The sequence below is a fragment of the Etheostoma spectabile genome, unplaced genomic scaffold (genome assembly GCF_008692095.1).
Source record: "Etheostoma spectabile isolate EspeVRDwgs_2016 unplaced genomic scaffold, UIUC_Espe_1.0 scaffold403, whole genome shotgun sequence".
Taxonomy (NCBI): domain Eukaryota; kingdom Metazoa; phylum Chordata; class Actinopteri; order Perciformes; family Percidae; genus Etheostoma; species Etheostoma spectabile.
The window spans coordinates 160,220-177,174 of NW_022605603.1; the positions used below are offsets into that span (position 1 = coordinate 160,220).

The window sequence follows — 16,955 nt, forward strand, 5'->3', positions numbered from 1 at the left end:
GGTGTGTGGGTGGTGTGTGTGTGTGTGTGTGTGGAAACAAGTAACAAGTGGCGTGCCATGATGCAACGCGCCAGAAGCAGGTCCCCTTCAAGACCAGGCTGATGTGGAAGTCCCCCTAGGACAGAACGTGGACCAAAACCACGCGTTGACGATGCATAACCTGAGTGTGTCGTACAAATTATAACCGGCTGCAACACAAAAAATGAACTTTGAATGGTATTATAGAGGAGTACTGACAGCTCTAATACCATAATAATAATTATAATAATATATTGTTGAACCTGCAGAACGGATGTGGACCCAGTAGTCGGCTGCTTTGGACTAGCTGCTGTCCCTCCCGATTTCTGGTCCTGAAGGCGTGTTTCTGGAGCTCATCTGGGCTTTGGAGAGTGGGCCACGCTCAGTGCTATCCCACCTCAGACTCTTTTCTGATTTATGATTGAGAAACATCAAGCACCCCAACCGAACGTTTTCCTGTGATGTATGTTACTTGCAATTTAATATTTGGGCCATGATTTTTCTTTTGAATCTACCTGCGATGGTGACTACACAACAGCAATTACTATCAACAGTCTTTTGAGACACTCTGTCTCCATATTCCTGCATCTCAAAGCCTCTTCAGTTGAATAGCAAATCACTGGTTGGCGATAACCCCAGTGACTCCTTTTTGTACTCCTTGTTTTCCCCGTTATAATTTCTTCTCTTATCACCTTTCCTGAGAGACGCCGCTCTCGACCTCCATGCTCTTAGGGTCGGAGCTAGGGCTGCAGACTATCCGAGAGAGAGAGAGAGCGAGATAGACGATGAGAGAGGAGAGAGAGAGAGCACACAGACAGTCAGTCAGTCAGTCAGTCAGTCCAGAGCAAGTCCAGTCCAGAGTTTGTGTCGCCACCAGTATTCGTGTCTTGACTCTGGTGGTTGTTGGCTGTTTGGTTGTTTCTGGTCTTTTTCTTGCCTTCATGAAATGGATGATTAGTTAGACTCTACCTTCTTGTTGAGATGCCGAAGCGCTGACGTCATGCACCTCGTGCTAACATTTTGATCTTGCAGTAGAGAGACTCTACGGGTTTTCCTAATTAATCACGGCTGAATGATTCCAATCTATGGAGAGTTCTGTTGTTATCTCTTAGACCCTTACGCTCTCTTCTTCGTTGTGTCATCGCGGCGGGAGATGTGTCGCTAGCAGCGTCGGCCCGGTTGCGACGGTATAATATCGTGCGGCAACACCGAAGCGATACAACGTTGGTAACGTTGATTAACAAAGCCTCAAGGCGAATCGAGTTTTTTTTTTTTTTTTTTAGAATGTATCGGCAGTTACTTGAGAATGGTTTTCAGCCCTAGTTGTGTCAAATTGGTACGTAGAAAAACGTTTTTTTTAATAGGGTAACTCAGTGCAAAGACGTTGATTAGATTAGCATCGGGACATGTGTCGTCTTGTTGATTAAGTGCTTTAGAGGAGAAAGGAACCCCCCAACGTTTAGGGGACCCCCAGCGGAGAATTAGTTCTTCTGAGCTAAAATCTAAAAAAATAAAGCTCAATCACAGTTATATTATTGATCTCAACAATGGCCAGATGGAGTCAGAGACTCTTTCTATTAACTTAGGGACAGTTACGTGGAAAAGAAGAAACCTGTAATGGAAATGTGATGATATCACGTAGTTGAGAGACGACATTTTCACTCTTGACAGACCGACCAGTATTTACCGTTCTCTTTGAGCGTCAATAAATAGCTGGAAAACATGCTTGAAAAGTATAGAAAGTTGAAACAAAAGAGATCGCACAAAGTCCTTTTAATAACATAAAATTTTTGATGTTTCTGTATGGCCCATCGTCCCTATGAGCTTTGACTTGCTGTTTTTCTTTGTCCACTTTGTCTTTGTTCATTGACTAGTCACTGCAGTTTCTCTTTCTGACTTGATCCTTTGATACGTTCAACGTGGAAACCAAACTACCACTCCTCACATGTGGGACTTACCCTTTTAAAAGAGCATATTGCCACTAAGACTATACAGTTGGAAAAGTAACACCTATGTACTGTAGTACCATTAGTACCCGCATTTCTCAAACTCTCTCTGACTACAGTACACCGCAGGTACTTTGGACCGTCGCAGAGACACAGTGGGGGGGGGGGGGGGGGGGAGAGGTGGGGTGGTGTTTGTGTGGAGTGCGGAGACACCGTCGAGAGCTCCCAGCAGGCTCGCAGACGTGTGACAAACCTGTCGTCTTTTTTGTCTCCGCAGATCACCGAAGCTGGAGAGAGAGGCCAGATCTGCCGCCTGCTAAGCATCCCACATGGAACTACTGCTCCCGGTCTAGTTCCTGTATCGCTATCTCTGTCCTCCCTCTCATGACATAAGGGGTGACTATCTTTATATCCCTTATTTAAAGGGTTAGCCCTGAAGACGGGTTATCAATGTTATGAGCATCCATTAATATTCAAGCTACGCGGGTGTGCACTATTCTTCTAAGTGCTTTGGAGATGGACTGCATCGGCAAGGCAGCCACAGTTTATCTTCCTCAATCCGTTCCTCCCATCCACCTTCATCACTACAACGAAGTTCGTCTAAGCCATGTATCTGTATAGTTAAAGGATCCTTGTTCTGGCTTGTGCATGTCTACAATAAAGCAGGTCCCCATGGTCCCTCCTCTCATTTCCATCCTTGGCTTCGTGAAAGGCCGAGGAACTGTAATTACACCTTTTAGTACAACTCTGACACCCCCGTGAAAACGGCATTTTATCGGTCGTTCGGCGCTTTTTTTCCTCTTGTACTGAAATACGGGGGTGGGGTGGGGGTGGGCGCGACAGACAAACGCATAGGTGGATTGGGTTTGCTGCTCTGTTGTCAGTGTGTCAAACCTTCGTTTAAATGAAACTAGGAAAGCCAGCTCCTCCCGTATGTATTATATTAAAAGTGTCGCGCTCCAAATGCAAATGAACGGACTCCAAGGAGGAATGTATCTGTAGTGAGGCCAAGGTCAATATTGTTTTGTTCCCTAACAACAAGAACAACAAAATGTCTGTGCATTTAAATGGACGGAGCTTTAGGAGCTCTCCGTCTTCACGCCCGTCCCTGTGAGTTGCTCGTGAATCGACTCTTTTTGACCGCGAGCTATGAACCGGAAACGCCAACCGCTAAAGAGTCGTCAAAAAAAAAAAAAAAGGTCTAAATGCTGAGTTATGTGCAAGCCCCCTGGGATATCGGAGCAAGTCCATGGTGTATAGAGTCTATTTAGTCGTTTTAAAAATGGAGATTTTGACGCTATCGCAGCTGCCCTAGCACTTCCACTCAAAAGGCCAGCTTAAAAGTGGCCTTTCCGTCCCACTTAGGATTTTAAACAAAATTTGACTTGGGTACATTCAGTTTGAACAGAAATGTCATTCGGTGAAATCAGTGAACCCACTTGGTCTCATTTTCCCCCGGATGTAGTCCATTCCAGGTTTTTTATAGGAAGCTACTGCTCGTTCTCTTTTACCACTAAGGTCCTTGCCTAAAACCCCGTAAGGACCCCGTCTAAAGATTGGAACAGCTGTCTTGCTTACCAAGCTCGTACCCCCTGAACGTACGCTCCTGTACTCCAGGAGCAGTCAGCGGCGTCGTGTCCGTCTCGGTTCCACACCGTTGTCGTGCACGACCATCAGCGCGACGGTGTGCTCGGTAATTGGCTCCGTGAAAGCTCACCGGTGGAAGAGTTCTCCTTCTTCATCTTCTTCTTCATCTTCTTCTTCTTTCATCAAAGTGAAGAGACAGTGCCATGTCTGCCTGCCATTGCCGTGCAGATGCATCTGATAAACACGGTTTGCTGTTTCAGTGGCAATTCAAACGTGAAACGAGCTGAATGTAAGTCCATAACTCCAGAGTATTATCTCTGATACAACGGTTATTTCAGGGTGTATTGCATTTTTTTTAGCCACACGCACGGGCGACACTTACAGAAATGTGCTTTTTGAGGTCTAGCATTAAAAAAGCATACTTTATTTAATAACTAACGTAGTAGCTTTTTTTTTTTTTTTTTTTTTTTTTTTTTAGTGAATAAAAAGTAAACCTCCCGAGGTCGAGGTACAAGCAGTGGGGGTGGGGGGGGGGGGGGGCGATCGGGTCAAAACTCTGGAACAAGCTCCACCAGACATTCGCACTGTCACGGATGTTGTTCATTTTAGATTAAAACTTAAACTTATCTATTTAGAATGGCTTTTAATACACAGCAGTGGTGCAACAACTCTTCTTCTGATGATTATTGTAACTTATCTGTTTTTATGTTTCTCTGCTTCCATGCTTCTATGTTTTTGGATGTTGTGTTTGTTTTTATTGCTTGTTGATGTGAGCACTTTGGACACCTGTTGTAGCTGTAAAGTGCTATATAAATAATGTTGATTGATTGATTGATTGATTGACATCCCCTTCCTGTGGGACAAGCGGGCACACGGTGGTTCCAGCCCCGGGGACTGACTGACAGGCCTGAGGTTGCAAGACGAGCAGTTTATTTTACCGCGGTTCGGCACAAGGCGACTCTGAGTTGCTGTACGTGAACGTTAAAGAGCAATTACACGGCCACGACGACAATAAACGGGCTTAAAAAAAAAGACTGATGTCCAATACAAGAATGAAAGTCGAATAATATTTTGCTTTAACAGGTTTTTTGGGAGGAGCGAGGGTATTTTATTTAATTTCCGTCAGTTCAAAATATTCAAAATACTTACTAAATCGAGTACAAAGGATGTTACTTTAAACAAGTTATTTTTACAACTGAAAATAATTTTTTTGGAATTACAGATGGAAAGCACCGAAACAAGTATCGTCGGTACGGGAAAGTGTGGCCAAATGAAGCTTGTGAAGCAGGGTCTTTATTTTCTGAGCCCCCTAGAGGGCGCTTCTGACCAACGAAGGGTTGGAAACCACTGAACTGCAACGCCTTACGCCTTTTCTTAAAAACCAAGAGTACACCTAGTGGGTCTGGAAAATAAAGCCCCTGCTTTCGGACCTTCCATTGCCATCAGTACCGGGGCCCGAATATCAGGAACCGGTATCGGTACTGATATTTCAGATGTGACAGGGGAACCCGACCTGTCACCACACTGAGAGGGAACTACCGTTCACTGTGTTCAGAACCCACACTGACCATGTGGACTAGTTATTTTCCATAACAACATCCTCTCCTCCCCCTCTCACAGTGCGGCTCCATGACAGCATATCTGAGGAAGGATTCCACTATCGGTCTTTGACTTGTAAGTGCGGAGTTTTTCTATTTTGCAGATCACGTTGTGCACACTACACATTTCACTCCACACGGTTAGTGGCCGCGCGGACGCAAGGATCCCCCGTTGACACACGAGGTAGAAGCCACGCGCTGCCAATCAGGAGCCGTCACCGAGCACATGGGAGATGGGGTAGTTCACCTCTGCGTTGGTTTGACGCCTCTTTGCTCCATCTGTTTCGTGCAGCACCATGTGCTCCAGCCGTCCTCATACACATACACACACACACACACACACACACACTCTCACACCACCACACACACACCCCACACAACACAGACCCTGAGACAGTACAGCAAGCGTTGATTCTTACAGTGGATTACTTTATCACTCATCTTTATTTCATTTGACATCAATGCTATTCTGGCCATATTTTTAAAAACAGTGAAACCAGCAGTGCTGTAATGTCATACTGCGAGTATTACCTTATGATTCAACGGTTATTTAGGGTTTGCATTTTTTAAGCACACTGCCCTTGAGAACTGACAGAAATCTAGTTTTAAAATGCCAGTACTGTAGAAGGGCGACAAAGATGGCGGCGCGTGATTGTGCAGCGGCTCCCAGCTCTCCGGTCTCCCATATCGAGGTCTTGCCACCCAGTACAGTCCACACTAATATAGAAACTAGAGACAACACCGCTGTTCTGAGAGCTTCCGGCGGCTCATAGAGTCCGATTGACATAGCAGACCCCAGGCACTCCTGGTGTGGAGGACTCAGCCATAGCAACGACAATGATTACACCAAAAACCTGGCGAAGCCCCTCATCGGACGCCGTGCAGCTACAGGCCGGGTTAGCCACCGACGGGATCGAGACCAGAGAGGAGGACTACTGTGATTTTGTGCTAATTAAGGGTGGTACCATCGACCGAATCGTTGCCCAGGACTCCTCTCTTGACCGGGAGCCTTTGCCAATATGCACCATTTTATTTACCAAGAGATCCCACTGTGGTGACTGTTACTGTGGTTGACGTTGACCCCCGAGTGTAACTGGGCACAAGTTTGGCTCCCTACTACTTACCATAGTCACAATGTGCTCGTGATCACCCGGAGGGGACACATATTGTAGCACGGGACTTTAACAAGGCGTCCTCAAGTCCTACTCCCCACTTTTCCGCATGTAGATTGGGATACGCTCGGGACCCTTGTCCCGAGGTAAATTTGTCTTGACACGGTGCAACAATCGGTGCTTCACAACAAAACGGTAACAGGAAAAAAAAGCATTCTGAAATCCACTTCAAATAAATTAACACGAGATCCACAAAACGTGAAAGGACACACGTGGCATCACTGAAAACACAGCATCCTAAGAACTGACTGTGAAAGTAAGTGCCGGTGTATTTATTGCACCCCCGCTCTGCTGTGCAAGACTAGGTTGGAGGTTAGCTGCTTACCACTGTACATGAGATAATTTACCACCCGTCCGTTCGTTCCCATTGTAGCGGCAAGAACACGCTGGATCGGAGCAAAATCAAACCCAGTTTGACTGACGTCGTGTCGGAATGAAGATCAGCTCAGATCTATATATTGTCCCCAAAGTGAAAGTTGTCTTGGCTCAGTATAAATACTACACAAAGCTGCTGTAAACACTCATAAAACACTTTACACCACACACACACACGCACATACAATCCACCTACATTGCTACATTGCACAAGTATCAATAAACCCCCCCTGTCAATGGATTACCAAGTCAGTAAAACCTGAATATAAAAACAGATAATTCGTAAAATGCATAAGCACATGTAAGAAAACATAAAACAGAACACCGTGCAACCGCCAATACTATTCGCAAATATATGAAAATCCGATAATAAGAGTGACCAACTAATTGGACTAGAGTTAAAAATACAAACTAGCTAAAGTTGCGTGAGTGCTTCAAGCTATTTTTGTTCCGAGCCGATCGTTTATTTAGGAGCGCCGTGGAATGTCGGAACGGGGACGGCCCACGCGAGTCCTTTCCCACCCCCGAGGCCACCGAGACTCTGCACAACCTCACGGCTGGATCGTTCCCAACCAAGGGATTCAAAGTAGCCGAAACATATAAGAAAAAAACCGAACAGAGGCTAACGAAAAGGTTTTGCCTTTTTAACTAGTCTTCAAGTCCATTCCCATGTGTTGAGCACGTTGACCGTGTTCGGTTTCCTCCATGAACACATGAGAGCCGTGTGTTGCGTCTACAGGGTTAGCATGAACAGGGACAATTCACTACCGGAGTGAAATATTAAGAGATATCCTGGCTCTCCATTCTTCTGGATCACCACACTTATTGGCCGGACATGAGATTTGGTCCTAATTTGAATCTTTCCGACACGTAATTACTAACCCAAAATAGTTGTAGAATACCCTTCAAGTGACAATATGTCATGAGACGTCCTAAAACGGTTTTCTAAGACGAATGCGCATCACAAGTCTGCCATTGTTTCATTTTTAAGATATAACATTGCTTTTCAAACGGGTATCGTACCGTATGAACAGAAACATCGAGGTCAATCATTGGTTGAAATAAAAATAAATAATATGTTGATTCTAGGGAAAACGAGTTGGTTCTATGAATGGTCGCAAAACCTACGATGCATCCAATTTTTTTTTTGTATGTACGTATCGCTCCATTTTACCGTGGCGGAATGTCACTAAGTCTTTATCAGTCCAAATGTTGAGTATTTACATGAGTCTTTTCTTTTCAGAGACACGAATATTCTACTTTTTACTTTTTACTCAACTACTAAAACACGACATTTTAGTTACTAGTTATTTGTTACTAGTTACTCTAGGTACTCAACTAGATTCACCAGATTTAGTTACTAGTTACTTTAGTTACTCCATTACATTCATCTGACAGCTTTAGTTACTAGTTACTATAGTAAGTAGCTTTAGTACTCAGTTATAGGTATACCCATTAGATTCATCTACAGCTTTGTTACTAGTTGCTTAGTTTACGTTACTTAGTTACTCATTCATTCATCTGACCGCTAGTTACTAGTTACTTGAGCTACTAGTCTTTTAGGTTAGTTACTTTAGTATCCTACTCATCGTGACAGCTTTAGTTACTAGTTATTTAGTTACTTTAGTTACTCCATACAATACATGACAGCTTTAGTTTACTATTACTAGTTACTTTAGTTACTCCGTTACATCATCTGACAGCTTAGTTACTTTAGTTACCACTCAGTACATCTGACAGCTTTAGTTACTAGTACTTTAGTCCATATATGCATATGAAAAGCTTTAGTTACTAGTTACTTAGTTTATAGTTACTGGTTACTCCACTACATACATCTGCAGCTTTAGTTACTAGTTCTAGTTACTGTAGTTAGTCCACTACATACAACTGACAGCTTTAGTACTGTTACTTTAGTTACTATTTACTTTAGTTACTCTTTACATTCATCTGACAGCTTTAGTTACTGTTACTTTAGATACGAGTTACTTTAGTTACCTCCACTACATTCATCTGACAGCTTTATTACTAGTTACTTTAGTTATCCACTCCTACATCTGACAGCTTAGTAACTAGTTACTTTAGTACTATTACTTCAGTTACTATTCCTTTACACTGTAAGATTCCTCCACACCAAACACAGCTTGTACCTGAATATGATGATGATTAGAAGTAACCTAGCAACATGCATTAAACCCAACTGTCGGATCCTTTCCTCTTTCTACAACGGAGACGAGGGTTTGTTTAACTTTAAATCAACTCCCTTTCTGCGATACTCGCCCCTCTTTTCCTGGAGGAACCTTTCAACGCGGACTTCTGCTTGTGCAGAGTAGTCTTTTACAGTGTGGTGTTAGTCCTTACTTAAGTACGGACCAGAATACCTCGTCCGCCACTCATTACTGCTGCACCTCCATCCTGTTAGAGCTGTCCAGTCGGCGCGCCCATGGAAAGACCGAAACGTCCTCCAGCTGAACAAACGATGTCCTCACACCGTACGACCCCATCTGCTGACATATGTTATAATAATAATAATATAATAATAAAATAAATTTTTGACTTAAATAGCGCCTTTCAACAACCCAAGGACGCTACAAACAAGGGGGTGGGGGGGGTTAGAGGTGGCCAGGAGAGATTAAATCCCATAGCCTCAGTGAAGACGTGTGTTTAAGCTGGGTTTTAATTTTTAATTTTAATCTGTTTATTAATCCCCAATGGGGAAATCATTGTTAATCACACACACAGTCCTGAACTAACACACACACACACACAGACTCAGGATACTATACATGCATAATGGAGAGATGTCAGAGTGAGTGGGCTGCCAGTTGAACCAGCGCCCTGAGCGGGGGGGGGGGGGGGGGGGGGGGGGGGTACGGTGAAGCTTGCTCAACAGCACCTGGCAGTGCCCAGGAGGTGAAGTGCATCTCTCCAGCCACCAGTCCCACTCCCTACTTTTGGTCCACACGGGACTGAACCAGTGACCCTCCGGTTCCCGACCCAACTCCCTACGGACTGAGCTACTGCCGCCCCCCCCCCATAAAGGTTAATAGAGGAGGCCGAGCGAAGAGCAAGAGGACCTGTTCCAGAGCCATGGAGCTCTGACCAAATGGTCCGCACACACACACACACACACACACACACACACACACACACACACACACAAAAAAATATTCCTTACCCAACAACATAATCAAGTCTTCTTCCCCTCCCCAGATGCAGGAAATGAACATCTGGGATTTGACAGTTCACTTGTTTTTCAGACATGCATGTTCCAACTCTCTTTTTTTTTTTGAACCCGTCCATTTGTGTGTCTCTCTCGTGCAGAGTTACCGGGGGAGAGTTGTTTGAGGACATTGTTGCCAGGGAGTACTACAGCGAGGCCGACGCCAGGTCAGTGCGATGCTCCGTTGTGTTGTTGTGTGGATATTTCTGACTTTACCGTGTGCATGTGATGTGGAGCCATTTGACTCTACTGTGGCACCAAAGGCATATCCAAGCTGATACGCACTAGGTAACAAAAGGAGATCTACGCAAAACATGAAATTGCATATTAATACCGGTCAGTATTTAAATTTACCACGCACACAGAAAACTACAACCCATCCTTTATTATACAGTAAATAAGTGTAGAGCTGGGCGATGTGGCGGAAATCAAATGAGATATTTTTGAGCAAATGGCGACGAACAATGGCGATATTGTAGGATTGGTTATCGGTGCTTTCACAAAATATTACCACAATGAGATTATTGATAAACAATCACCAAGAATGTGGATGCAATGACTGAGGGGGTAAAGGCAAATAATAAAACCACTAATTAGCCTGATATCCAAAAATCTAAGACGATATCTGGCCTCATATATTGATGTTGATATGATATGGATGTATTGCCCAGCCCTACATGAGTGTTTCCTGTTGTGCTGCCTTTGATATGCCTTTTATAGCCATATATATAAAATATATATGGCCATATATATAAAATATATATGGCTATATATATATAGCCTGTCCTTTGATTATGGATCCACTTTTCCCAATTTCTCTTTCTGACCACTTATTAAAAATCCACTCAACATGCATAGGCCGGTTTAGATGTAAATGATCTGGCTTTTTCGTGGAGTTTATTGCCTTTTTAAAAAATGATTTTAAAGATCACAGAGTCTTGTGTCCTTTGTGTTTTTTTTTTTTTTTTTTTTCTCTTCTTCTTTACCTTCCTACTTAAATTGCTTTAAGAAACTGCGATGTGTTTCTTTGCAAGAGTGATCCACATCCTCGGATTCAGCCCGAGACGCTGCAACGTCCCCCAAAAACCCTTTTCCATTTCTCTTTTATTGGGTGTTTAGCTGGCGAGCGACAGCCATGCTAGTTGTTACTAGACCCCCCCCCCCACACACACACACACACACACACACGCGCACAGTTAATTAGAAAAACTTGCGTAATGAAAATAAAGCGACGCGGTTTACCTCGTAGGTTGTATATTTGTGTTATTCCGTCATCTGGGTCACATGACAGGGATGTAACCCAAAGATGGGTCCTGCATTTCATTAAAACCTCTTTTAAAGAGTATCTAAATTAATTACACGCACGCACACATAGTGGTGCTCATAAGTTTATGAAACTTTTGGAAATTGATCTTATTAAAAAAAAAAAAAAAAAAAAAATCCAACCTTTCTTTGTGAATGAATAATGTATTGTAAATAAATAATGTCTTCCTAAAACACAGTGGCCCCTATGTTAAAATACAGGCCCAAGTAACCCCCCCTATGTTAAAACACGGGCCATATATACACCCCCTATGTTAAAATAACAGGGGGCATAAGTATAACCCCCCTATGTTAAAAATACAGGGCATAAGTATACACCCCCCTATGTTAAAATACAGGCACATAAGTATACCCCCCTATGTTAAAAATACAGGGACATAAGTATACACCCCCTATGTTAAAATAGCAGGGCATAATTTATAAATAGTAACAACCCCTATTTTAAACAGGGGCATAGTATACACCCCTATGTTAAAATACAGGGAACAAATTTACACCCCCTATGTTAAAAACAGGGGCATAATATACACCCCCCTAGTTTAAACACAGGGGCATAATATCACCCCCCCTATGTTACAACATACCGGGGCATACGTATACACCCCCTATGTTAAAATACACGGGCATAAGTATACACCCCCTATGTGAAATACAGGGCATAAGTATACACCCTAGTTAACAACAGGGGCATAAGTATAACACCCCCTATGTTAAATACAGGGGCATAAGTAACACCCCTATGTTAAATTCCCGAGGCAGGAGTGGTTATTATTAAAGGTTATTTCAGGGATCAGGATACTATGCATCCTCATAAAGTTCCCTTGGCCTTTGGAATTAAAACATTTATTTTTGATACATTCACCAAGAAAATTGGTGTCCTTAAAGGATTTTTCCCTTTTTCCTTTTTTTTTAAATTTTATTTTAAATTAACGTCTCACTCTTGAAAAGAAAGCGAATGGTCGTGTTTCCCGGCGTGTTGAATCCTTCCTTCACATCTCGTCCGTTGTCAACCAGGTGTTATTCCATGTGTTTTCCGTGTTCTGTCATGTTGTTGTTGTTGTTGTTGTTGTTCTTCCAGTGTTTCCTGACATTTACCTGTTCTCCCCTCTTCCTCTCCTCTTTTTTTGCTTCTGGCCCGGTCTCTCTCTCCTCCACAGTCACTGCATACAGCAGATTCTAGAAAGTGTAAATCAGTGCCATGTTAATGGCATAGTGCACAGGGACCTTAAGGTTAGTAAGTGCCACAGTAACGGCTAAAAAAAAAAAACCCCGCCCACCTGCGGCACCTCTGCCTCTCTCCTCCGCTGCCTGACCCACTGACCAATTAACCCTTTCACTGTGAACCACACCCCCTCCTCCACCAGTCAGCCTCACACTAAGCCCGCTGACAGGAGGGTTCAACGTGCCCCCGGTGCAGGGCCTCGTGGGCCGGTTGGCTGGAGAGGAGGCGGTAGGTCGGGTGCTATCCTGTCTGCCAGGGCACAGGGTGCATGTAGCGTCCGTCCAGGACCGCGCTCTGACACAGCCACTGAGAGGCTGTCACCTGAGGGGGGAGGGGGGAGGGGGGGGGGGGATGTGTGAAACCTGTATAGATGTAGGACTCTAAAAAACGGATGATACTAAATTTGTCCTAGTACCACAGTTTTGGATTTCATTATCAAAACACTGAACTGTGTTTGAACCTCAAGCCCCCCCCCCCCCCCCCCACACTGTCAGTAGTCAATGCAAGGCACATCAGTTGTTAAAAATAAATCAGATACATAAACGATTAACCAAGTCTGCAATTGTGATGTAAATCATGCTCTGTTGCTGTAGTAATAGTATTGACGGTGTACCGTACATAGAACTACTTCAGAACAACATGTTTATATCAAACATATAGACCCCAGCAAGCTTAATGGAGATAAGAAAAGAATTTCGTAATTCATGTTCTCCATCTATTGTGCACAAATGACTATTTCGTACCGATATCGGTACTGGAAAAACCTCCGATACTGCCTAAAATCCTGGTATCGTGTCGGCAAGTACGTGAGTCTACGAACTGATCAGATACAACACCATTTAGCCCCGAAAACACCAACTTTGAAGTAGTTTTACTGTCTGCTAAGGTTTAGCTTTCCGCTAGCTCATTAGCGAACCAAACGGCAGCTACATTTTTCAGAGTGGGGAAGAAGAATCGAGCGTAACTCAGTGTAGTCTCGTACGGTCAGAGCGGTCTCCACAGCGAGAAACGAGATGCTAGCCAGCGCTAACGTTAGCAAAATGTTCACAATCTTTAAAAATGCAATTTTGTACACCAGGTCCGATTGGTTGAATACAGGTGCAGCAACATCGTCTCAGGGCCAAGGGGAACGGTTGACATTTCATTTAACGTGTTTCTCAAACGCAACGCAGCACAGCACAGCACTGTTTAACAATCAGAATCCAAAACATAACCATAGGAAAATTTGTAAATCCAAACTGAAAGCTCGTTTTGACAGAATAAAAACTCTTTAACACCGTGGTCTTCTCAGCCCACCTTCCGCCGCCCCCCACCCCCCCCCCTCCAGGGCCCAGCTCCAGTCCGGCGGGCTAACAGCCTATTCTGCTCGGAGACTCGGGGGGGGGGGGGGGGGGGAGAGCGCCAGCCGTGTTTTTACAGCAGGAGACGGCAACGCAAAACAACAAAATCGATTGTAATTGGTGACCGTGGCAACAAAAAAAAAACCCATTTTGGACATTGAAATGGAAATGGGGTGTTTTGCCAAAGTGCCCCCCCCCATCATGGCTGCTCAGGTCTCTCTGCTAACACGGCCGGCCGCCCCCCCCGCCCCCCGAGTGTCCCGGCCAGCTCACGCACCGTGAGTGGGAGCTTTGTCACTAACCCATGGCCCCCTGGTGTTTGCATGCAGTCATTGCATTCAGCAGATCCTAGAGGCCGTACTGCACTGCCACCAGATGGGCGTGGTCCACCGCGACCTCAAGGTGAGTACAGTCGCCATGGAGACCACACACTTTCCTCTTTGTCCCGTGGCGTCATACCCACGACACGGCTGGCCTGTTTTTACTGTCTGACCTCTTCTTGTATCTCTAGCTCCATTCAGTCATATTACACGCTCCTTTGCCACGTCGCTTGGAGGTGTTGGGTCATGTTTAGATAAAATATCTACCTGACACTGAGCCGGCGGTCTACCTGCACCCCCCTCCCCCCCCAAGGCTTAAAGAGTGTTAATGAGCCTGGACATGAGACTGGCAGACCTCTAGTTACTCGGCATTTTTACACAGCAGTGCTGTCTCTATATGGGCCTTGTTAAAAAGCTGCATTCTTGGGCAGTAGCGCAAGTAATATCTTAGTATATTAGGGCGGGGCAATTTGGAGAAATTCATATATTTTATAATATAATTGTTTTGACCAAATACCTTGCTATCGATACCGCGGCTATATTGTAGCGTTGGTGCGTTCACAGAATATTTACACAATGAGATTTTGAGAGACCCAAGCATAACGGTTTGAATAGCTAAAAGTAATGGATCAACTTTGGATGAATATATATCTTCTTTTTTTTTTTAATAGTGGTATACATTCGGAACACATTATGAATCGACGATACATGAGTTCATCTAACCGGGTTGTGGAGGTATCTCGGCCCAAAAAAGGTTGGGAACCACAGATCTAGCCGCATGCTGCTCTTTTACATGTCGACCTATGGGAGATGCTAGAATGTAGCCACCGGGCGAGTCTCGAACGAGCGCGTGCACGGTGGGTGTTGCCGGAACGAGTAGCTGTGCCTCCAGCCCGTTAACAAAATATCGATCATAACAGAGTAGCTGTACATACTTTTAAAATGTGTTTTGAGGGGGAAGTGGTACCGAAACACCATCCTGGAACTGGGTCATTAACCTGCAATTTGATTTATAGAGTCAAATGATACCAGAGGTTATCTCAGGACACTTTACAGATAGAGTAGGTCTAGGCCACCCCCCCCAAGAGCAAGTATACAGATGTAATATAGGGTCACTTGATGAAAAAGATTACTTCCATAACAATACATTTGAGTGAGGTCAAATGTCTCATCATGCTGAAATGTAATTTTGACATTAGCAAACATTACGTCCCCTGTTCTCTACCTCTAATGCTGCTTTTTCTCCCAGAGCTCTGATTTGCTAATCAAATGAGCCGCGTGTGTTTGAGGTTTTGGTTCACGCGTAGCGATAATGAGCTCCGAGTTTGCATTCGCCGGCCGCACCGTCCGCGCGCTCCGATTGGCCGTTGCCAAGGCAGCTGCAACGGCTCACTGCAGAAACAAAGGCAAAACAAATACAAGCAAAACAAAATTAGCAAGCTGCCGAGCCGAGGCACTATGGAGAGCACTGTTTGCCACACCGTGTGTGTGTGTGTGTGTTGGTGTGTGGTGTAGCGGTGTGTGTGTGTGGTGTGTGTGTAGTGTGTGTGGTGTGTGTGTGTGTGTGTGTCTGTGTGTGTGTGTGTGTGTGTGTGTGTGGTGTGTGTGTGTGTGTTGGGTGGTGTGTGTGTGTGTGTGTGTGTGTGTGTGTGTGTGTGTGTGTGGTGTGTGTGTGGTGTGTGTGTGTGTGTGTGTGGTGTGTGTGTGTGTGTGTGTGTGTGTGTGTGTGTTCATGTGATTTCATTTCCACATACAGATTTCATGGTTTCCAAAACACACACAAACATCTGCCCAGGAAAGCATAACGTTGCTGTCTTGTAGAGTTCTTGTTAAGCTTTATGGTTTATGTGACGAGACGCATGGATTTATTGCATGTTGTGTTTTTATTGTGGAGCAGCGAGGTTGTTTAGTTGGTTCTACTTTAAAGCGCCCATATTCTGCTAATTTTCAGGTTCATAATTGTATTTTGAGGTTGTACCAGAATAGGTATTACATGGTTTCATTTTCCAAAAACACCCTATTTTTGTTGTACTGCACAATGCTGCGGATCCTGTTTTCACCCTGTGTGTTTAGGTCTCTGTTTTAGCTCCAGAGTGAGACATCTCACTTCTATATTATCTTTATTGAGAGTCGCACATGCTCAGTAGCTCGGTAAGATCTCATCAGCTAGATAACTCTTTCTCAAACTTCGGTCAGTCCAAGGCAGGATTACCTTGCAGACCGAAGACATTCAGAAACCGTATCTCGCTCAAAACCCCATGGATTTTTTTCCCACAAGATTGCATGCATGTGAACGCACCAAAGACGCATAATAACACCCCAGATCTCAGAAAAAGTGATTTCTTTTTTTTTTTTTTTTTTTCTTCATAATATGGCCACTTTAAAATTGCTTGTTTCAGCTATACCTGTTAGCTCTTCTTTCTTTAGCATGGCCATGACCCTCTGGACGTCCCCCACCCAAAAGTTTATATCTCAAGAACGGCGCATCCAATTTTTACAAAAGTTGGAGGCTACCATCTAGGGCTACGCTTGAGGCCCCACCTACAGTGTGGTACTGATTGGTCAAAGGGGGCGTGGCCTATATGACCCACGTTTAGATTTACACACTACTACACTACTAAAGTAGATGTACAATGGGTAATTGTAAATATATGGCGCTTTTCTAGTCTTAACGTCTACTCAAAGAACTTTTACATAGTACAGGAGCCATTTACTCACATTCACGCGCTGTGACCAAGGCTGTCGTACAAGGTGCCACCTGCTCATCAGAGACACTCTTGCACACATTTAGGCGCAGCATCGGGTTCAGTGTCTTGCCCAAGGACACTTCGACA

The 16,955-nt window shown here is 44.3% G+C and overlaps 1 protein-coding gene across 1 annotated transcript in view; it reads left to right on the top strand.

Annotated features, from left to right (window-relative positions):
• The window catches only part of LOC116686615 (calcium/calmodulin-dependent protein kinase type II subunit delta), a gene marked incomplete in the record, with an annotated part of 176,474 nt that overhangs the window by 101,709 nt on the left and 57,810 nt on the right, over nucleotides 1–16,955 (top strand). Inside the window, 2 exon segments of the mRNA XM_032511637.1 lie at nucleotides 10,018–10,083; nucleotides 12,397–12,469. Coding sequence (XP_032367528.1) covers nucleotides 10,018–10,083; nucleotides 12,397–12,469 — 139 coding nt within the window.